At 48.7% G+C, this 23,312-nt stretch overlaps 1 protein-coding gene across 3 annotated transcripts in view; it reads right to left on the reverse strand.

Moving 5' to 3' along the window:
• The window catches only part of CTNNA2 (catenin alpha 2), a 459,457-nt gene that overhangs the window by 125,236 nt on the left and 310,909 nt on the right, over positions 1-23,312 (reverse strand). For all 3 annotated transcript variants that reach the window (XM_077301175.1, XM_077301174.1, XM_077301176.1), the window contains exon 8: positions 9,691-9,771. In XM_077301175.1, coding sequence (XP_077157290.1) covers positions 9,691-9,771 — 81 coding nt within the window. The remainder of the gene's footprint in view (positions 1-9,690; positions 9,772-23,312) is intronic.

Consider the following 23,312-nt stretch of genomic DNA (forward strand, 5'->3'; position numbering starts at 1 on the left):
ATAAATATACAAACGCTGCAGGGGCTCCACCTGACCTCGTCCCCGTCTGCACCTTCCTAGCGCCCACGTAGACAGGTGAGCCATTCTGGGACTGGAAAAATACATGGCGAGCAACCAGGTCTCACGGTGCCGATCAGGAACATACTGAAACTGTGAAAATCTCTCCTAAGGTGGCGTCGGCGGCCGCAGGTTCTCCCGTGCCTGCCCACCATGTGTAGTCTGGCTCTGAGTAGCTCTGCCCCAAATATATATATGGGCAAACAAAACGGTCAGTCCTAGAGGAGATCAGCCCTGCCTGCTCCTTAGAAGGCCAGATCCTGAAGATGAAACTCAAATACTTTGGCCACCTCATGAGAAGGAAGGACTCCCTGGAGAAGAGCCTAATGCTGGGAGCGATCGAGGGCAAAAGAAGAAGGGGACGACAGAGAATGAGGTGGCTGGATGGAGTCACTGAAGCAGTCGGTGTAAACTTAAATGGACTCCGGGGAATGGCAGAGGACAGGAAGGCCTGGAGGATCATTGTCCATGGGGTCGCGATGGGTCGGACATGACTTCGCACCTAACAACAACAACAACAACAAAATACATATACATACATATATACACACACACACACACACACATATATATATTTGTGTGATCTGTGGATCAAAGTACGGTTGCCGGTCATCGGATGACCCGTGAAGGAAACCGTAACCTGCAAAACAGATGACTATGATCTTTCTTTTTTAAAAAAGGGTGACATGCAATACGCAGGCCTGTTAGAAAAGGCGGCTCTTTGCTCTTTCGTTTGAACAAAGTTGACAAAGCGTTCTTTGTCATACCCAGAGTCTCCATCCTGATGTTTTGCCTGCATGTTTTGATCTCCGGCAGAGAAGAAAAAAATATCTGTGGCGGAGCAGGCGCGTTCTGCAGACAGCAAGCAAACGTGCCCCCCCACACCGCCCCCCCCCCCCCGTGAGTTGAGAGCTTGCGGGGTCTGAATCAATCAATAAATGCCTATGCCAAATTACAGGTTGAAACAGGGGGGAAGTAAACACTATTATCAACTGTAAAGAGCCAAATGCACAGGTGGTGGGCAAGAACTGTCCACCAAAATGGGGTGGGGGGGGCAGGAGGGTGTTTTTAAAATGTATGCCTAGTGGTTGATCCCCTTGGCAGAAGCAGCAAGGCTTTGGAAATCAGTGCAGGAGGGTGGCTTCCATAACACCCCTGGCCGTGCCAGTCCCTTCCCAGGTGTCTGGTACTTTAGCAACAGCTCCTACCCCCCTGTGAGCTCGGACAGCAGGCGAAGAAGCCGTCGCCCCCGGCCAGGAGGACAATTTGCAATCAGAGCTACAGCAAGGTTTCCCGCAGATCGTCCCTCACTGTCGCATCATTTCAAAGAGGCAGGGTTTCACTTTTGGACAAGCCTGAGCCGCGCAAAGATATTCCAAAACCCCTAGCGCAGAGAGAAGGCAAGCTGTTTCAAGATGATGCACCACCCTTAGCTAGAGTCCTGGTCTCAACCTAAAAGCCAAGCAAGGGTATTTTCATTCTTTAAAGCATCCATATTCCCCCCTTTCTTTGTGGTTCAAGGTGGCTTCTGGCAATAGTTAAATCATTTTTCAGGGCTCAGTCAATAGAATCATAGAATCCTAGAGTGGGAAGGGGCCATCCAGGCCATCTAGTCCCACCCCCTGCTCAATGCAGCATCAGCCTCCAGCATCCAGGAGAAGGATCTGTCCAGCCTCTGCTTGAAGACGGCCAGTGAGGGGGAGCTCCCCACCTCCTTAGGCAGCCCCTTCCACGGCTGAACTAGACTCCTAGAATCCTAGAGTGGGAAGGGGCCATGCAGGCCATCTAGTCCCACCCCCTGCTCAGTGCAGGATCAGCCTCAAGCATCCAGGAGAAGGATCTGTCCAGCCCCTGCTTGAAGACGGCCAGTGAGGGGGAGCTCCCCACCTCCTTAGGCAGCCCATCCCACTGCTGATCTAGACTCCTAGAATCCTTGAGTGGGAAGGGGCCATGCAGGCCATCTAGTCCCACCCCCTGCTCAGTGCAGGATCAGCCTCAGGCATCCAGGAGAACTATCTGTTCAGCCGCTGCTTGAGGACCACCAGTGAGGGGGAGCTGTGGACACGCCTACCAGGGCCCCTCCCTTTCCCACCGACTCCGGTGCCATTATTGGTCATGGGGGGGGGGTGTTGACATGGCCATATGTGATCATATCACCCAATAAATGTTTAGCAAATTTAAAAATATATAGCAAATTAATTAACTCCTACTCATTCGGGAAACCCTTCCAGGGCCATCAAGAAACCCCGAATGGTCGAGAAAGTCAGCCCTATAACGTTGCCAGCTCTGTATCGCGAAATCTCTGGAGATATGGGGGTGAAGCTTGGAGATGGCTGGGTTTGATGATAAATGGGACCTCAGCAGGGTATAATGCCAAAGCAGCCACTGACTCCAGGGCAGCAGCTCTTGGCGGTTTGGACATCATTTTTAACAGCGGAAGATCTCCAAGTGGCACCACAGGGCTGGGGACTGAAACAGGGACATATGGAAGGAGATGGTCCTTCAGATCCATGGTTCCTTACTGAACGGTATTCCACAAGGCACTGGAAGACTGGAACCCCCAGTTCTGTCGCAAAGGGCAGCCTTCTGAAATGAGCCTACAGCATCAGCAGGCATTACGTGTAGAATAAAGGAATCCGAGCCCCGTAATTAGGCAGGAAGGGAATTGCAGCAGGCCGGAAAGAGTCAATCAGCAGCGTTAAAAAGACTCTCCACATATTGTGTGAAGCACTTTGGAGAGGGATAAGAACAGACCGTGTCAGGGGAGAAACAGTCCCTGGGAACGAGATTCGGAAAGAGGTGATCAAACAAGCAATTGGAAGTGAAGGGAAGGAACTGGCCTGTCTTTCCTTCAACTGCCGAGAACTCAGATCTCATCAGAGCAGGACACAGTTTAGTATGTGACAATCGCAACCCGTGATCTGCCCCCCCCCCCACACACACACACAATGCAACGGGTGTCAACAGGGTTTGATTTCTGGCCATGGTAATTTCTTTGTTGTGACTATAATCATCATCATCATCCTCATCCTCATCCTCATCATTATAATCACTACTACTACTACTACTACTACTACTACTACTTTAAGTGGAGCTAGAAAAAACACTTCAATACTGGATTTGTAAAGTTGGGGAGTAGGCAGCCGAAAAAAGAAACAGGTTTGCTGATTCCTACCGAGGTTTCCAATCCTGGTGGTCAGCGACAGAACCCAATTATAGCTAACAGGATTTTGGGAGTAGAGTTACAAAGAAATGCAATTCGACCTCTTCTTCTCAAAGGGAGGCCGAATGCTCAGCGCAGGTGATCCTAAGCTTCTGCACCCAGAAGGAACAACTTTCCCCAGCCCTGTTAGTTCTCAGATGGTTTGTGAACTTCATAATGGAGGACAATCAAATCAGAGTCCAGGGACACCTTTAAGACCAACAAAGATTTATTCAGGGCGTGAGCTTTCGAGTGCAAGCACTCTTCCTCCGATCACTGATAAAAGGCAGTTTGGTTTCTCCCTGTGTTTTTGTAAAGTACACTGAATTCTAGGGGATTGATTGGTTGTTTTGACAAAGGATGATCATTGGCTGTATTTGGTTGTGACACAGTCTACTGATGTAACATAATTGATTTTTGCTATATGTTTCCTGCCATGTAAGAAGATCATCGTCTGATGAAGAGTGCTTGCACTCGAAAGCTCACGCCCTGAATAAATCTTTGTTGGTCTTAAAGGTGCTACTGGACTCTGATTTTATTGTGCTACTTCAGACCAACACGGCTACCCATTTGAATCTATTTATAATGGAGGATCTCAGTGAAATCTGTAGTGTGTACTGATGGCGTTTGCATAGGGGAAGTGATTAAAGAAAAGAGGCAGGGTGTTGAGACCAGTGAGGTCATGCATCAAGCTACATTTTTTTCTTTTTCTTTTTGCTATCAAGAGTGATGGGAACCCCGTGGGATTATCAAGATGAGAGAGGTTCAGAGGAGGTTCGCCGTCGCCTCCCTCCAGATCATTTACGTATCATGCCACATCTCTGAAGCACTTCTGCAGAACTGTGAGACACGTAGGAGGGCTTCATAAACTTGTGCCTACTCTTGAGGAGGTGGCAATTGTGTCAGGAACCTGCTGAAAGCACACTGAGGGAACTGAATGACCTCAGAAGAGCAAGCAGAATGCCTGCGGAGAAGTTCCTGACAGTCAGAGCGGTTTCTCGGTGGAACAGGCTTCCTCGGGAGGTGGTGGGTTCTCCATCTTTGGAGATTTCTAAACAGAGGCTGGAGAGCCATCTGATGGAGAGGCTGATTCTGTGAAGGCTCAAGGGGGTGGCAGGTGACACTGGATGAGCGAGAGGGTTGTGAGTGTCCTGCACAGTGCAGGGGGTTGGACTAGATGACCCAGGAGGTACCTTCCAATTCTATGATTCTAGGAATCAAGACTGCCACACTTCTTGGCTGGTGACAGAGGTTGAGGAGAGTCCAAAGGATGTTTAAGAAAGTCCTTGCTGGAGCAGAACACTTTGTGTCCATCCAGTCCAACATCTCACTCAGTGGCCGGTTTCTCTGGAGGGTCAACAACAGGGCGGAGAGGCCGAGGCCAACCCCTGATGTTGTCTCCTGTCTCTGGGATTCAGAGGATTAGTTTCTCTGAATGTGGAGGACCTCCTGGCTATATTACACACATGCCATACGAGAAATAAGTAATCCCACAAGTGATCTGATGCTTTTTGGGGCAAGTTCCATCAAGTTGCTTCTGGGTTATGGTGAACGTATCAATAAAGGGCCTCCGAAATGTCCCACCACGGACAGCCTGTCTCAGTTCGTGGAAACTGAGGGCTGTGGATTCCTTGACTCAGTCGATCCGTCTCAAGAGAGATTTCATACATTGCTGAAAATGCCTCCCTCCTAGGCATGGATAGACAATAACGGATTTCATAAAGGCCACAGAGGAGATTGGCAGACGGTAGACTAGCTTGCCACGAATTGCATGAGTTTGCCACTGATGGCATGCAGGAATGCATGACTCACATCAAGGAGAGCAATCCGATATGCTCAATAACAAGGCTCTGCTAAAGTGGCATAGACCCAACCACCAACAGCAAATATATTGAATGGCATCGAAATGCCAACGCATACCCTCAGTTCATGAAGATGGGGATATGGTTTTAGGTCCCCCCTCCCTTTAGAACACTACAGCTTTTGCGGTTTTCTTATTTATTATTATTATTATTATTTAATTTCTAGACCGCCCTTCTCCCAATAGGTCTCAGGGCAGTTTACAACATAAATAGTTAAAACACAATAAAATCCCCATAAAAACCCCAATTAAAAGTTACATATAACATATCACATAACATATAGCGGCGGTGGTCATATGACTGGAAACACCACCATAGCGGTGGTTATATGACTGGAACCCCCCCCCCCCAACACACAGAACTGCTCTGCCATCCCCCCCCCCCCGACAACAATCAGCTCTCCTGCTTCTAGCCTTGTTTATTTGTTATTCATGGGCTCATTTCTCATTTCCTCTGTATTTTTAACCGCTGAAATATTGTAGTGGTTTCTTGTTCGCCACCTCGCAGACCCTGATCGGGTAGAAAGCTGGCATAAAAAAGATGTTTCAGATACATATTGAAGAGCGAGGAATGGCAAAGGCAGCTATTAAACTGGTCCGGCGAAGTATCCGTCACAGGCTGCCGGGCCGGTGACTGAAGGCCACGGGCATAACCGGTTTGCCACTGGGGGGGGGGACGATCAAACAGATGGCACAGTGGATGTACGGTCCAGCCTGGGTCTGGCCACGGCTCCCTCCTTGCGTGGACAAAATCCACATTCTTCTGTCTGCCCTCCTCCCGTCCCTGTCCTCCGAGGCGACTGAAGAAATCACAGCTTTCTGGATGCTGTCAGAGGACAATATGCAGTGTTTAGCAATTAGCCCTTCTCTCTCTCTTTCTATCTCTTTCTCTCTCTTTCTCCATCCCAGCAAAAGAGATACTGCATGAAAACCAAATAATTGGCAGCAGGGAATACCTCACTGTTGTGAACGTTCCTGCCTGCCATAGCCCGCCATGAAAGAGGCTTTTGTTGTCCTCTGTTTGACAAGCTTGTCTGTAGGAGAAGAGCAAAGATTCCTGCCAGTTGGCACAACCCCCCCCCCCCCCCATCAGACATCAAGCTCCTCGTCTTTGCCATGTGGTGGAAGAAGTGACGGCCGACGCTACAGACTGCTGCTGGTACATGCCAGCTCACTCCAAAGCATTTTGTTCATGGCCTGGCTCCGTTCCGCGCACATCTCCCTGACTCATGGCTGAAAGGGATGGATGGAGAAATAGATGCTTAATGCACCTGGGGAAGATACGGAAGGATGACGTCCAGGAAATGCTCCCATGAAAATGAGAAGCATGGCTCCTGCTGCACAGGGATGGTTCTCTACGTAGGTCTCATGCCTGCTACTAACGCAGAACCATTCCCATTGGTGATGGTGCATCTACATTGATGTTTCATAGAATCATAGAATCATAGAGTTGGAAGGGGCCATGCAGGCCATCTAGTCCAACCCCCTGCTCTACGCAGGATCAGCCCTAAGCATCCTAAAGCATCCAAGAAAAGTGTGCATCCAACCTTTGCTTGAAGACTGCATTTCCTTTGCCTTGGCTCTCTTCAGGCGACATTCCTGCCCTTCCGCTGCAAGGTGTTTTTAAAAAGGCGATAGCTATATCCCTATTACATCATAATGGTGTTTTGCAGGCACATATTAGTTCCTGGTTTTCGTTTTCTTTTTTTCAAAAATCTAAACAAATGTCTCTAGCGGTTTGGGTGTTAGAAGGAGAAATGTCCAGCCAGGACTTCTTCCTTTAGAACTCTGCAAATAAAAGTGCGAAAGAAAGAAAAAGAAAGAAAGAAAGAAAGAAAGAAAGAAAGAAAGAAAGAAAGAAAGAAAGGAAGGAAGAAAGAGGGAGGGAGAGAGAGAGAGAAACAGAGAGAGAGAGAGAGAGAGAGAGAGAGGAAGGAAGGGAGAGAGGAAGGATGCAAGGAAAAAACTGAAAGAGGGGAAGGAAGGGAGGGAGGGAGGGAGGGAGTTGGGAACAAGTAGATTGTTGCATTATGCTGTTATAATGTTAATAATTGACAATTGTAACCCACCATGAACCAGTTTGGGAGTGGTGGGCAATAAGTCTAAATAATGGATGGATGGATGGATGGATGGATGGATGGATGGATGGATGGATGGATGGATGGATAAGCAAACTATGTGGAGAACAATACCAGCTAGATATCGGGGGAGGGACATTTTATCTAAGGGAACTAATATTGGTCACCTGGAGGTCACATGTGACAGTGGGATTCCTCCAAGCCTCCCCAGGAGGTTGGCAACCCCAATTCTCACTGACATGCTCAATCGTCAGATTACTTTCCAGTAAGTTAACCTGCAGAGCAAGTGGGGAAATGCCACTGTTTGGATGAGACAGGATTTGACAAACGGGAAAGAAGCATTCGGTGTGCAGAATAAAAGAAACAAACCTTGATTAGCCCATCCCCCCCCCCCGCCCCGTATTTGCAAAGAATGTTTCAGAACCAAAGAACTGAGCCGAAAACACTTTGATTCAATAACCGATAAGTGAGCCTAGCGGAATCTCGGAGTTACGCAGAAAGCTCCTCTTCTTCAAACAGCTGGATTAGAAAGCAAAACCAATCAGGGGAAATAGATGTCATTATCCTTAATTGATTTGGATCCAGAATATTCTGGGTTTCGTTTTTCAAACACTCGGAGGGGATTCAAATAGACTTGGGGGGGGGGCTGTTTGATTTCAGCTGTGCTTTAATCATTCGGGGGCTTTTTTCTTGTTCAAGAGGAGGGCACGGCAGGCTCATATGTATTTTTATTTTTATTTTTTTTTAACTTGCAATGGCCTTGAGGGTGCCTTGGCTTGGATGGCCCAGGCTGGCTTGATTTTGTCAGACCCCGGAAGCTAAGTAGGTTCAGCTTTAGTTTCTATATGGACGGTGTCACGACCCCGGTGTGCAGTCCCCAAAGCCCCTCAAGACAAACACGCAGGAGTCCCAGGCATTGGGATAACCTGAAATGGCCTTTATTAAGGCAAAGTAACACTGGCAGCATCTACAGCAGTGGTTCTTAACCTACTTGATGGTCTGAACCCCTTTGGGTTGCCAAGGCCACCGTGATGCCTGCGTGCGGGTGCTGGCTGGCGTGCTGGCACCACCCCTCCCCGGGCCGCCTCAGGTTTCCATGACCGCCCAAGTGGCCAGAGTGCTCAACCCTCACACTCTGTAACGGCAGCCTCGGTGACTCCTGAGGAATGGGTTGATTGCCCCCCCCCAAGGGTCACCACCCCCAGGTTGAGAACCGTTGATCTACAGGAAAGTCAACAGGTAGCCATTAAAATCAGAGTCCAGTCAGGCACCTTTAAGACCAACCAAGATTGATTCAAGGCATGAGCTTTCGAGTGCAAGCACTCTTCGTCAGACTAAGGACTGACCATCATAACAGTAGGAATATATAAGCAAAAGTTAATCCTGAAAACTGTGTCACAGCATCCACACACAGCCACGTGACAATTCCCTGCCAAACCAGCCAATCAGACCCCTCGAACCCATTTGTAGTTCACAAAGACATATCAGAAATAAAACTGTCAACGCCAGTGATCCATGGCTCACACCCTACTATTTACTGCCGGGAACTGCCATTGTTTAAGATGAAGCAGTAGAGAAAGCATGGCCAGGTAGATACTCCCTCAGACCCTGCACCAGCCTGAACCCAAGCTCAGTCAGGAAGTTGACTTTCCCACAGGAACCCTGTTTGATCTAACAAGGGGCCAAAATAGGAGACAGTCTGCCTATCTCACACCCGGGTGCCCGCCCTGCTAGAGGATTGTGATGCACAGCAGAGGGGAACACAGATAAGGGCCTACAGCAGGGGTAGTCGACCTGTGGTCCTCCAGATGTTCATGGACTACAATTCCCATGAGCCCCTGTCAGCACTTGCTGGCAGGGGCTCATGGGAATTGTAGTCCATGGACATCTGGAGGACCACAGGTTGACTACCCCTGGCCTACAGGGACTCTCTGTAGTGTAAAGCAAGGAGGGGAGGGGAGGGGGGTGCTTCAAAAAGGCATCTGATGGGCCGGTCCAACTCCAGGATGGGAGAAACGGACAAGCTGGCACAGGCCAGACGTGGCGCATGACAGACAGGAGACCACCTGGGAAATCCAGGGTTGCAATGCAGGTCCGGGCAATGGCAAAACCATCTCTTGCCTGGAAAACTCTACAGGGTTGCCATAATACTTGCCGTAACACTTGACAACACTTCACACACACACACACCTTAGTTCAGGCCCAAACGGCAGAAAGTTAATTGGAAATAAAATAAAATACTCTCTCTCTGTTTATGTCCAGATTTCACACAGCCTCACTCTATGGTTCCATTCTGGCAGATTCCCAGATTGAGACTCCTGCCTCCTTAGCTCTCACTCCGAAAGCACGGACTCTCTGAAGGGGCAGCCCACACTGAGACTTGCAAGACAGCACTTGCCCAATAAGTACACAACCCTCCGACTCAATTGCCGCCTCAGCTGCCGGCTGCCCCGCCAAATCAGGCCTTTGTTACAGAAAACAGCCAGAAGTACCTGTCTTCGCAGATCTCGTGTTTTCTTGGTCATCTTGTCGATGGCGATGTTCAGCGGGTCTCCTTTCTCCTTCCTTCCAGTCTGGTTCAAAAAAGAAGAAAGGATACGTATCAGTTCATTCAATCAATTAAGCTCAGCGTTGCTCGGGTCCCGATTTGGGGTAGAAACTATGAAGGGCAAATGGAGTTTCTGTGGGGCGACCTGGTTGGGGAAATCCAGGGAGAATTGCGGGTGAAACCACTCTCCAAAGCAGCCATATTCTGCAGGGAAACTCATCTCAGTAGTGGGGAGATCGATTGTCATGCTTTAGGATGCTTTGGGCTGATCCTTTGGGTTGAACTAGATGGCCTGTATGGCCCCTTCCAACTCTATGATTCTAGGATTCCAAGAGACCGCCAGGCTCTTACCTGGAGGTTGGGAACCCAGTTCCTTACTGATATGCCATAGTGAAAGAAGAGCTGGACCCTTTGCATGAGCAGAGCTCTCCTTTTCACTGAAAAGGAGCATCCAAATATTGTTAAGGTTTCCAGCTCAGATTTGGGGGCTGAAACATGGGGAGGCAGAGTATAGGACCTCCAAGGTGTGTGCTGCCATTCAGTCCACCTTCCAAGGAAGTCACTTCACTGAAGGTCGCTTATAGCTCCAGGAGACCTCCCGGCCCCATCCAGTTTTGACAACCCACAGCTGTGTGCCTGCTTGAGAGCAGATCCAGAGGTTTGGGTCATAGTGGATATAGTTTCTTTTCAATGATTAAATTCTAACAAGTCAATGTTATTAGTCAGGCATGTAGCAGAAGAAAGGGACTGGGGCGTGACAGCAGGCACAACCCCTTGGGAGGAGCTCTTTCACCTTCACTGTCCACCATCTGGTTTCATTTCACCAAAATAAAGGTAAAGGTAAGGGTAAAGGTATCCTCTGTGCAAGCACCAAGTCATGTCTGACCCTTGGGGTGTCGCCCTCTGGCGTTTTCATGGCAGACTCAATACGGGGTGGTTTGCCAGGGCCTTCCCCAGTCATTATTTATTTATTTTTATTTATTTATTTAGATTTATATACCGCCCTCCCCGAAGGCTCATTTACCCCCCAGCAAGCAAGCTGGGTACTCATTTTACCGACCCCGGAAGGATGGAAGGCTGAGTCAACCTTCAGCCGGCTGCTGGGATTGAACTCCCAGCCTCATGGGCAGAGCTTTCAGACTGCAGGTCTGCTGCCTTACCACTCTGCGACACAAGAGGCTCTTCACCAAAAATATCCTTCTTCAAATCAGCAGGAAACTCAATATAAAACCTTTCTACATTCTCTATGAGGTCTGCAGTCATTTTTGACCACCTTCTTCTAACCTACTTGATGGCTTCTGTTCTATATGCTCTCCCAAATTCTGTTGTTCTCCTGTTTGCTGGATGGTTTGTCCAGTGTCTCCCCTGGGGAACCTCTTTCTCAGTTTCTGGGTGTTTCACAGATCTGTACTTGGACTCCCACTATACGTTCTCCCACAGAGACTCCCAGCTGTTGGCAGTCCTTAAACATTGATGGGTACAACCTCTCTCTCTCCAACTCAGACTTTTCTCTCTGCCTAGCCTTGTATCTCCAACTACCTGGGTAGACATGCTAGTCTGCAGTAGAAGTGAAAGACTCAAGTCCTGTTGCACAGTCGGCCCTGGTTGACTGCCAAGGAGGGTCAGGGTCACTATGCAAAGACAGACAATGGTGAACCACCTCTGAACATCTCTTGCCTTGAAATCCCTATGGGGTCACCATAAGTCAGCAACAGCTTGAGGAGATTTTCCAGCACAACCCATGAGCACATGAAGCCGCCTTCTACTGAGACCCTTGGACAACAAAGTCAATCAAAGTCTACTGATACTGGTGTCAGCTAGAGAGATCTTCCCCATCAAATACAGACTGGGCTTTTTAACTGGAGATGCCGGGGATGGAACCTGGGATCTTCTGCATGCCAAGCAGATGCTGTTCCACTCAGTCACAGGCCCTATCTCTGTCTTTTCAGAAATTGTTTACCTCAGTCTTAAAAACTACAGTTCTTTCTATCTTCAGTTTTCAAGTGCCTTAGAGGCAAGCATAATTTCCAAGTATTTCTTTTATTTACATTCTAACTTTCATCTCAGTAAGGTCATTTTATGTTCACAATGACCTTGTGAAAAGTTAGGCTCCTCAACATAGGGGTTTCTGGTGTATTATACTTAGATAATTAGTCATGTTGGCTAAATGAATCAATCTGTTCAACCATAGACCACTAGAAGACATGAGAGAGAGAGAGAGAGAGAGAGAAAGAGAGAGGGATGAATGGGTGGGTGAGTAGGTGACAGATGATAGGTAGATAGGTAGGTAGATAGATAGAACTTCAAAATGTTAGGCTTCATGTGACTGGCCCAAGGTCACCAAATGAACTTCCATGGCAGAGTGGGGATTCCAAGCTGGGTTTCTCAAATCCTAGTCCAGGGGTTGCTAAACTGTGGCTCTCTGGATGTCCATGGACTACAGTTCCCATGAGCTCATCCCCCCATTCCAGCAGGACTCATGGGAACTGTAGTCTACGGACATCTGGAGAGCCACAGTTTGCCCACTCCTATCCGTCCATCATTTTAACCACAATTCCGCACTGGCTGTTCTGCGGAAAGGAGTTTGGGTTCTCGAAAACGTATACTCTGGCAATTTCATTGGTCTTTTAAGGTGCTCCTGCATGTGAATCTCAACTGCCTGATATTTCTGCCCAATTGCTCTGTGTCACACAGCTCCTGTTCAGTTTGATGGTCCTTGTGCGGAGGAATTTTTGCACGCTGTCTTTCTTTGCTTGCTTGCTATTATCTATTTGCCCCGGTCTGAAATCTAGAGCTCTTTCGATATTCAATTTTCAAGCACGTTCTTATAAGGATAACAGCTGAGTGCAGCAGATTACTTTAAAACAAACCATAAAAAGGATGACGGAGGGAGATTACACCACAGTTTTGGGGCTAATGCATTACATCTCTGCACTCTGGCCTTTGCCGTCCCTTCTCCCCCAAACCCACCAAATAAAATCAGCAATACTCTTCTAAAATGAATGTTAAGCACTTCTAATCTCCATCCTGCAAGGCAACTGGGATGTTGAACACGATAATAAGCAGCCAAACAGCTTGAGGACAGAAGGGGAATGTGCCTTAGTAGTAACAAGGCCCACATTGGCAGGCATTTTGGGCAGGATAAAGGAGCATTCTCCCTAGAACATCCCCCCCCCCCCAGCATGGATATCAAAGCAAAGGATCTTCAATGCAGATTTATAAAAGACAGACGTTCACTGTTCATTGTTTTTAATACCTCCCCCCCCACACACCAAAGAAACGTCTAACTGTAAAGTTTGAAAGTTGAAATCAAACGAACGAGACAATTTGAGAGCGGTGGTATATAAATCCGAAAATAAATAAATAAATTCAGCTGCAAATTGAGTTGGGGAGAGGACAGAGCTAAACGTGGATGCACCACAGCTGGGGTTGCCAGTCTGCAGGTGGTGGCTGGGCATCTCCTGGAATTACAACGGTTCTCCTGGTTACAGAGATCAGATCCCCGGGATAAAATGGCTGCTTTGAAAGCTTGGACTTTATGACATCATACCCCACTCAAATCTCTTTGCTACCCAAATTTGTCTCCCCCCCCCCCCAGGCTTCCCCTTCAAAAGCTCCAGGTAACAATAACAAAGTTGTCAGCTCTGGGTTAGGAGAGACCTGGAGACTTTGGGGGAGTGGAATCAATGAGTGGGCAGGATCTGGAGTAGGGAGGGACTTCAGTTGAGTATAAGTCTACAGAGTCCACCCTTTGAAGCAGCCATTTTCTCCAGGGGAACTGACCTCAGCCACCTGGAGCTGGGCTTTAATTCCTGGAGGCTGGCATCCCTAAACACCATAAAACCCACTCTCTAAAGCTGCAGTTTTCTCTATAATATTAATTGCAATTCTAGAGGATCTCTTGTCAGCCAGGAGCCACCTGGAGGTTGGCAACAACCCGAGAAAAGGAGCATCTCTCTCTCTCTCTCTCTCTCTCTCTCTCTCTCTCTCTCTCACACACACACACACACACACACACACAAACACACACACACTAGAATACATGCACATGTGGTGCTGTGATGTGCTGGCCAGGACAGAAGTGCCATCAGGCCAAAGGTCAAGCGGGAAGAGGATTTCAAATTAAGGGCTTTATGGCAAAACACATGGACTCCGGGGAATGGTAGAGGACAGGAAGGCCTGGAGGATCATTGTCCATGAGGTCACGATGGGTCAGACACGACTTCGCACCTAACAAGCAAAACACAGCCCTTCTTTTCTCCCCCCCAAAATGCCCTTCTGCAACCTGCTCCGAAGAATGGTTCAGTGTCGAAGACCAAACCCGGCCCCGCTTTTCCAAAGAGCTCTGCAAAGCAGGCGCTCGGAAACTACTGTTGTTTTCTGTCACCTAAGTGCTCTCCTCCTGCAGTCCGTGAAAATGAGAGCCCCTTGGAACAGCTTCGACAACAAACTTATTGTTGCACGTCGTCGGTCCAAAATGTCCCTGTGTCGTTTACCCAGTCATTTATCCAGCAAGGGAGAAAGAGAGGGACAGATTATCTATCGATCTGACAGCGAGAGCCCCTTAATATGCATTGCTTCTTCCTAATCCCTCCTCCCTCCCCCAGTTTGGAAGACGGGTCCATTACTTGCAGAACAAGTCCAGCAGCTCCTTTAAGACCAACAAAGTTGAATTCAGGGTATCGGCTTCAGATACTTCCGCCGTTCCAATGATATTTTCAGAGTACGGTTAAGTACAGCACAAGGTTCCATCTGTTTCCAGGGCTAATTAACTGTTAGATGAACAAATTAGTAATATTTAATACAGGAAAGAAATTAATGACACTTGCTCCTTGGGAGGAAAGCTATGGCAAATCTAGACAGCATCCTAAAAAGAATTGACATCACCCTGCCAACAAAAGTGCATCTAGTCAAGGCTATGGTCTTCCCAGTTGCAATGTATGGCTGCGAAAGTTGGACCATAAGGAAGGCCGAGCGTCAAAGAATTGAGGCTTTTGAACTCTGGTGCTGGAGAAGACTCTTGCGAGTCCCTTGGACTGCAAGGCGAACAAACCGGTCAGTCCTAGAGGAGATCAGCCCTGACTACTCCTTAGAAGGCCAGATCCTGAAGATGAAACTGAAATACTTTGGCCACCTCATGAGAAGGAAGGACTCCCTGGAGAAGAGCCTAATGCTGGGAGCGATCGAGGGCAAAAGAAGAAGGGGACGACAGAGAATGAGGTGGCTGGATGGAGTCACTGAAGCAGTCGGTGCAAACATAAATGGACTCCGGGGAATGGCAGAGGACAGGAAGGCCTGGAGGATCATTGTCCATGGGGTCGCGATGGGTCGGACACGACTTCGCAACTAACAACAACAAATACAGGAATCCCAAACATGGTGGCCCAGGGCACCTGCTGAGACCTTTTCTAATTTTTAAAGGAAGTCGGTGGGCCCTAGTAAGGCTTTTGCCGACAAATTAATTCCTGTAGAGTAGATTGGCTGTGCAGATTTTTTAAAACATCGCTTACCATAGCAGAATGATCTATACTGTGTTACTGAAGTTAAGAAGTGGCTATAACTCCGTGGCCGGCCCCGCCTAATGCAGAAGCCATCTTGTTTCTGTATCCACCACATCTCATCTTAATTCCCAAATGCACCCAACAGGCTTGAAGATGTCGGGGACCCCTGACTTAAGAGATACGCGCACCTCTGGCACACACAGAACCAGAAAACGCTGCATCCAAAGATACGATGAATCACTGCAACCGGAGAGTAGGGGAGGACCCAAATTATTCTTAAAGCCGCTGCCAAAAAAGATTTGTACCAAATCCTTAGAAGAATCTCCATCCCAGAGTGCTGTAAACAATTCTCAGTGTTAGTTAAGGAATTGATGCTAGAAGACATTTAAAGATAAATGCACCCACTTTATTACGTTTGAAGTAGAAAGCAGGTGCCTGCAATTTAAAGCAGACATATGTTTTAGGCTCCGAGCAGAAGGAGAGAGAGCAGGAGATAGCAGACTCCTTCGTTTCAGCAATTAAAAATTAAGTTGGTGAGAGAACAAGAGATTGGATACGGGAGACAGGTTCTTGGAAAGGGGAATAGTATGGGACCGGATACTCACAGGGGTAGTCAAACCGCGGCCCTCCAGATGTCCATGAACTACAATTCCCATGAGCCCCTGGCAGGGGCTCATGGGAATTGTAGTCCATGGATGTCTGGAGGGCCACGGTTTGATTACCCCTGGAATAGAGCACTCAAAACATACATCTAATTGAAAAGATCAGATACATACAACCCCCTCCCCACCAAAAAAAGATTTGTTTCATGCTTCAGGAATGGATTTCAAGAGCAAACCTGTTTTTCATCGGTTCTCACAACTATGTTAAGCTCACCCTCCCAGTATCCCTTACTGCGTTTCCCTGTTCCCCTCCCCCTTCCCTAACAAACGGACAAAACCCAACAATTTCCAAAGCTGACGGGAATTTTGCCTGCTGCTTTTGGTCCTCCTTCTATCGGTGAGCATGCTAAGGACAAAGATCCTGACACTGGCATATGGGGTCATCTTTGAAGTCATGCACCCCCGAACGGGAAATGGGGAGGTAGAAACGAAGACCCACAGCAGATGCGGTTATGGAATATTTTAACTGCTTCCACCCGTTTTTAAGTGTAATTTTAAATCCTTAAAGGGGCAATCTAAAAATCAGAATGAATGAATGAATGAATGAATGAATGAATGAATGAATGAATGAATGAATGAATGAATGAATGAATAAATCTCCATCTTTGGAAATTTTTAAACGGAGGCTGGATAGCCATCTGACGGAGAGGCTGATTCTGTGAAGGTTCAAGGGGGTGGCAGGTGACAGTGGATGAGCGAGAGGGTTGGGAGTGTCCTGTACAGTGCAGGAGGTTGGACTAGATGACCCAGGAGTCCCCTTCCAACTCTATGATTCTATGATTCTAAGAATGAATACATATTTCCTGTAGATTGTTTTGAGAAAGTACTGTGGTATGCTTTGATTGGGTTGTGGTGCTGGGGTGCTCGATTTCATGGGGGAGAAGATTTCACACAGTAGGTGTAGCATACAGCCCAGGTTGTCAGGGGTCCGGTTGGCACCCAAATCCATGACACCTAGGTTATAAATCCTCATGAGGGTTCCCTTCCACACAAAGGACCCAAGGTCCCGATTCATCTGTTCAGGACAACTTAAATGCCTCGGAGGGAAGTGGAAGAAGGAGGGGGTGGTCAGGGGTGGGGGACGGAAGGTGATTGGCTGGCCGCTGGACAGACAGGCAAGCCGGTTGGAGGAGGAGGCACTCAGGGGCGGGACAGCCGCCCTGAGTGGATGTCAAGCGCTGAGTGGCACTTAAGCCATGAGACATGCTCCTCCTCCAAGGCCTTCCCAGAAATACATAGTGGTGCAGATTAAGTAACTCACTCCCATTTAGGAAACCCATCCTGGGCCGTCAAAAACAACCAGGGTTTCATAAAACCCTGGCTGAGGAAACCTGGGCTGTAGTTTAGCAACTGATCACCTGGCTGGCTGATTTCGGCAGGTCCTATACACCAATTGGGCTTGGCTCTAGTTGGTACTTCTGTGAAAGAGCACCGGGGTACCGGTTCCCAAAGGCAGGGACTGACAAATCACTTCCGTTCATCTCTTGCCTCAAAACATCTACGCGGTCGCCGTAAGTCATCTACGACTAGACGGCATTTTCGACCATGGGGTACCAACTTGATTGGGGGTGGGGGGCTGCTTTGAATCATGTAAAAACATCCATTTGCTAATTAGCAATCTGGCCGCTGAAAAGCTAGACAGCGGCGGCGCTGGCCTTTTCGAAGGAAAACCTACAGATGTCTTTACACGGACAGCAGCTAGCGTTTCATCCGAAGCGCTAATTTCCTAATTACAGTCCCCGGCATCACTTGCAATGTACTCCTAATTTAAAGACATCACTGATTGCAAGCTGTAGATTGCAAGAGGGGCTCCCATTCGTTTCCAGTTCTGCGCCTTCCCTTCTAGGGGCCAGAGAGGGATGCAGAAAGGGGAGCTATTAGGTATTAGAGCCTTTGGGGAGGGTGGTATATAAATGTGGATAGATAGATAGATAGATAGATAGATAGATAGATAGATAGATAGATAGATAGATAGATAGATAGATAGATAGATAGATAGATAGATAGATAGATAGATAGATAGATAGATAGATAGATAGATAGATAGATAGATAGATAGATAGATAGATAGATAGATAGATAGATAGATAGATAGATAGAGAGCCAGTTTGGTGTAGTGTTTAGGAGTGCGGACTTCTAATCTGGTGAGCCGGGTTTGATTCTGCGCTCCCCCACAGGCAACCAGCTGGGTGACCTTGGGCTCCCCACGGCACTGATAAAACTGTTCTGACCGAGCAGTGATATCAGGGCTCTCTCAGCCTCCCCTCCCTCACAGGGTGTCTGTTGTGGGGAGAGGAAAGGGAAGGCGACTGTAAGCCACTTTGAGCCTCCTTCGGGTAGGGAAAAGCGGCATATAAGAACCAACTCTTCTTCTTCTTCTTCTTCATAGATAGATAGATAGATAGATAGATAGATAGATAGATAGATAGATAGATAGATAGATAGATAGATAGATAGATAGATAGATAGATAGATAGATAGATAGATAGATAGATAGATAGTTTTCCGTGGCCTTTGGGAAGACTTTGGGAAACACAGCATTTTTAGTGCTTGCTTCAGCAGCAAGTACAACTAAAATTGGAAAACATGACCATTTTTAGAAAAGAGGTGAAAGAGCTACTGGGCTTCTAAGAAAGAAAGCAATAAGTATGATCAAGGGAAATGTATTTATTTTTTCATGTACTTTATTCCTATATTTATTTCTCTCCCATGGGGACCCAAAGAGGCTTGCTAGAGCAGAATACCCTGCAGAACTCCCTCCCCTTCCCAAACTTCACCCTCTGCACGCTCCGTCCCTAAAATTCCAGGCATCTTCCAAAACAGAGTTTGGAAACGAGGGTGGGGGAGGAGGAGATATATTCAAAGAGTCTCAGATTTTTTGTTTTTGTTTTAAATAAGGAAGAAAAAAGGATTCCCTCTCAATTCTCTGCCGTTTCAGGCCCTATCGCCGTCACGAGCCTGGACACCTCACACCGGAGACGAGAACCAAAACCCTCTATTTCTGCCACCTTCTCGAATCAATGTTCTAAGTGATATCAATTCAAGTTGCTTGTCAGTTTAATTAGGGGAAGTGAAACACAATTACAGGGCATTAGTGCAAAGCCAGTGAGGAGGGTCCTTTTGGGACGCTTTGCAACAGGAGAAAACGACGGACTTATGACATTTCCCATCAAAAATCTTAATTAAAAGCATCACCCCAGGGGAGGGGGGGGTGAGAGCAAGTGGCACAAAGAGCAACTCCCCTTTCTTTCTTTTCCTCTGTGCCCTAATTAAAGCTCGTAGACGTGTTTTGGAGGGGACGTTTTGGCATTTCCTTAGCTATCGTTTGGCACATGATGAAACAACCTCAAAAATGAGGCAAAGGGAAATCTGCCTTTCTGCATAGCCCTCCTTTTCTAGCAAACCAAGCACAACGCAAGAGAAAATCTTCCTATCTCCATAGTCCTCCTTTCTAGCAGGCAGACAAATTATGCACGGGGGGGGGGCTCACATGGCAGCGGGGCAAATCCCCATTTGTGCACCATGATGCTAGCCAGCCCCCAACCCCACCCTGGCTCGCTTTAGGGCCTATGATGCCTTAAGGCAAGGGAATACTGATTTTTTAGCATCCCTTTTTTTGCAGCAGCTGCAATTTGCAGCCATGGCAGGCCAGGCCCCTGCACACAAAGGTGTCCCCTACCTATGGTGTCCCAGCAGGGACACAAAATGCCCGGGTTTGACTTCGCAAAACCACGAAACCAAATAGGATTTTTTAACCTTCCACAACTGCATTATCCCGCAATCCCACCCTCGTAGAAGTAACTGCCCCCCCCCCCCCACACACACACACACTGTTGCAGAAAAACACAGTGGAACCTTCCGCCCTGGCTGGCATGTGTACAAACGGAAATCTGGAACAGACATTGCCGGGTGGGGGGAATCTTCCTTTGGTACCCAAGAAGCAGCAGGGTACGGTTTCCCACTGCAAGAAACCAGCGGTGGCCTGCCGCAGCCACCACCCTGCATCATGGGTCTCAAAGTTTCAAATGGAAAATCCCAGGCAGCTCTGGAACGGAACTCATCACATCAACCATCCTGGCACAGTTTGCACTATGGGCCACAGCAGGGTATGATGTTGAAGAAGAAGAAGAAGAGTTGGTTCTTATATGCCGCTTTTCCCTACCCGAAGGAGGCTCAAAGTGGCTTACAGTCGCCTTCCCATTCCTCTCCCAACAACAGACACCCTGTGGGGTGGGTGAGGCTGAGAGAGCCCTGATATCACTGCTCGGTCAGAACAGCTTCATCAGTGCCATGGCGAGCCCAAGGTCACCCAGCTGGTTGCATGTGGGGGAACGCAGAATCGAACCTGGCATGCCAGATTAGAAGTCTGCACTCCTAGCCACTACACCAAGCTGGCTCTCTAACCACTACACCAAACTGGCTCAACTTATTGAGCTTAGTGGATGGTCTCTTGAGCTACTTACCACTCAGTTGAGGCCACTACAGATAAATGAGGCTCACTGTTTGGGGGGGGATAGGATTCCCCCCCCACCCCCAAACACAAATGGATTCAGTTGGGTAGCTGTGTTGATCTGAAGCAACAGAATAACTGGGGGCGTGTGCCCACACACAGAATACCCAGAATTAAACATTTTGGGTCTCAAACTTTGCCACTGTCCTTTGGCCAGATTAGAAAAGACAAGAGTCACTGGGAAAAGACAAGGGCACTGGACAACTTGAAGGTAGTTGGGAAAGAGGAAGACCTGGCATGAGATGGATAGACTCCGTAAGAGAATCACCAGCAGTCATCAGATTGCAAGACCTGAACGAGGCTTTGAAGGATAGGGCATTTTAGAGGTCATTAATCCATAGGCTCTCCAAAAGTCGGCAATGATTTGACGGCACATAACAGAGAGAGAGAGAGAGAGAGAGAGAGAGAGGGAGAGAGAGAGGGAGGGAGGGACGGGGAGAGAGAGAGGGAGAGAGAGAGGGAGGGAGGGAGGGAGGGAGGGAGGGAAGGATGGAGAGAGAGGGAGGGAGGGAGGGAGGGAGGGAGAGAAAGAGAGGGAGGGAGAGGGAGGGAGAGAGGAAGGGAGGGAGGGAGGAAGGGAGGGAGAGAGAGGGAGGGAGAGAGAGAGAGAGGGAGGGAGGGAGAGAGAGGGGGGGCATCAAAAGATGGATAGTACCAACCCTCAAAATGAGTCAATGTTCCAGAGTCTTTTACTATATGTAGCTCCCCCTGCCTTGTGTTTATGACACACACATACCTTTCAACCCCACTATCTAACTCAACACGATCCCCCCTCCCAGCGGGGAAGCACACAGTGCCTGTCCATCTGACGTTCCTCCCCCTGAATCGGTGTCCTTCCCTTTCCAAGTTGCATGTCGAGTCCTCTTCCGAGTCCACCGTTGACTCCACCGTGGGCTGTGCCGGGCCTGGCAATGCAGGCGCCGGATTGCACTTTACGTGCTCGGCCGATCTTGCCCTTGCCACAACCAATCTGCGTCCTCCCCGGCTCCCCCGCGCCCGCTTGACCTGGGGCCCTTTTACGGCTAACGTCCCCCTCGCTGGTCTCGCTTATCGGAGCTGACTTTTCGCTTTTCCTTTGTCTGCGGCCCGTTGGAGGGGATGGTTAGAAGAGTGTTCCCCCTTCCCCCGGGTTAGGTTTTCGAGAGACTGAACTGGAGGGGCGTCATATTATTCCTGTTATTCCAAGAATAGCTTCGTAGGCTCGAGGCCGATGGCTTTCTCCGTCCTGAGAATGGAGAGGATCCTAGGGTCTACCTTGATTTTTCAATCACGGTAACCGGCTTTGGCAGGGACGTGCCACAATATATCTGTCCCCACGACAACACAGTCGTGAGGAAGCTGATCTGAAGGTTTCTCGTGGGACCGCTGGTCCTCTACTTTGCGGCAGGACTTAATAGCTGGTCGCGCTGATGATCAGAAAGGACTTTCATCGCTTCCCCGGGGACCCACGCACAATTGTTTTACCGGCTCCTCTTCCCATGACGGGATCCATCTGTATGCAGGCAGCCCTGCTTTGGCACAAAACACCTCAAGTGCAGACCGACTCATGGCCACTCTGGCCACCCACCCCCCCCAGCCCGGGTTCTCAAGGCAAGAGGTGGGCAGAGGGGGCTTGATGCTACCTGCCTGGACTTCCTTGGTGGTCTCCCCTCCAAGTTCTAACCAGGGCTGACTCTGCTTAGCTTCCAAGTTCAGGCTAGCGGGAGCCATCCAGGGCTGTATCTGCATGCAGCTTTTATTCCAATCCCAAGTCGATTCGGTCCCTGCCGTCTATGCTGAATGCGATTTCCATTTTGATTTGGGGCGATTTAAATTTCCCCTCTGCAACAAGCAGGGTTGATCCGGAGTGACCAGATTTGATTCACCACTTCTCCTCCACATGCAGACAGTTGGGTGACCTTGGGCTAGTCACAGTCCTGATTGAGCTGTTCTCACAGAGCAGTAATATCAGGGCTCTCTCGGCCTCACCTCCCTCACAGGGTGTCTGTTGTGGGGAGAGGAAAGGGAAGGCGATTCTAAGGTACTTTTGAGATGCTTTCGGGTAGAGAAAAGCAGGGTATAAAAATACAACTTCCCTAGTTGGCATTGCAAGCATTCAGCATATCTTTTCCCCCGACCCTCAGCTACTGTGCTGAGCATGCCAGGCATCCACAGCCCAGGGGGGCACTGTGTGGGCATGCAATGAATAGCCCCTCGATATGCTGAGCGCCCAGGTTAGACCAGGTGCCAGGGGGGTGTAATGATCATGTGAGCAAGCCCTTCCCTGCCACGGAAGCTTGCTGGGTGTCCCTGGGCCAGCCTAACCGACCCCCCAGGTATGCCGTTTGGAATGGAAGAGAGGAGAATTATGCAAGCTGCTTGGGATCCCCGTTGAGAAAAACATGAGATACAAACAGAGTAAATTCAGAGTAGTTCAGCAGTGGAATGGGCTGAAGAAGATGATTTTATACCCTGTTTTTCTCCTTCCATTCCTCTCCTGACAAGTACATTGCGAGGTGGGTGGGGCTATAATTGCCTTCCCTTCTGCTCCCCACTACAGGCAGCTTGTCAGGCAGGTAGGGCTGAGAGAGCTCTGTGAGAACTGAGGAACACACCGCTGGCTGTGTGTGGAGGAGTGGGGGAATCAAACCCAGTTCTCCTGGTTAGAATCTGAAGCTTTTATCCACTACCCCACACTGGCTCTCCACTGCTTCTCCCCCAAGAACAGGTACCCTGTGAGACAGGCGGGATTGAGAGAACTCTGAGAGAACTGGGACTAGCTCAGGATCACCCAGCAAGTTTCATGTGCTGGAGTGGGGAATCAAACCCAGTTCTCGAGATTCAAGGTTGCTGCTCTTAAATATGGCACAGTACTGGCTCTTCCTTGCTCCTGACTCTACAACAGACACCCTGC

The sequence above is a fragment of the Paroedura picta genome, chromosome 10 (genome assembly GCF_049243985.1).
Source record: "Paroedura picta isolate Pp20150507F chromosome 10, Ppicta_v3.0, whole genome shotgun sequence".
In the NCBI taxonomy this organism is placed as follows: domain Eukaryota; kingdom Metazoa; phylum Chordata; class Lepidosauria; order Squamata; family Gekkonidae; genus Paroedura; species Paroedura picta.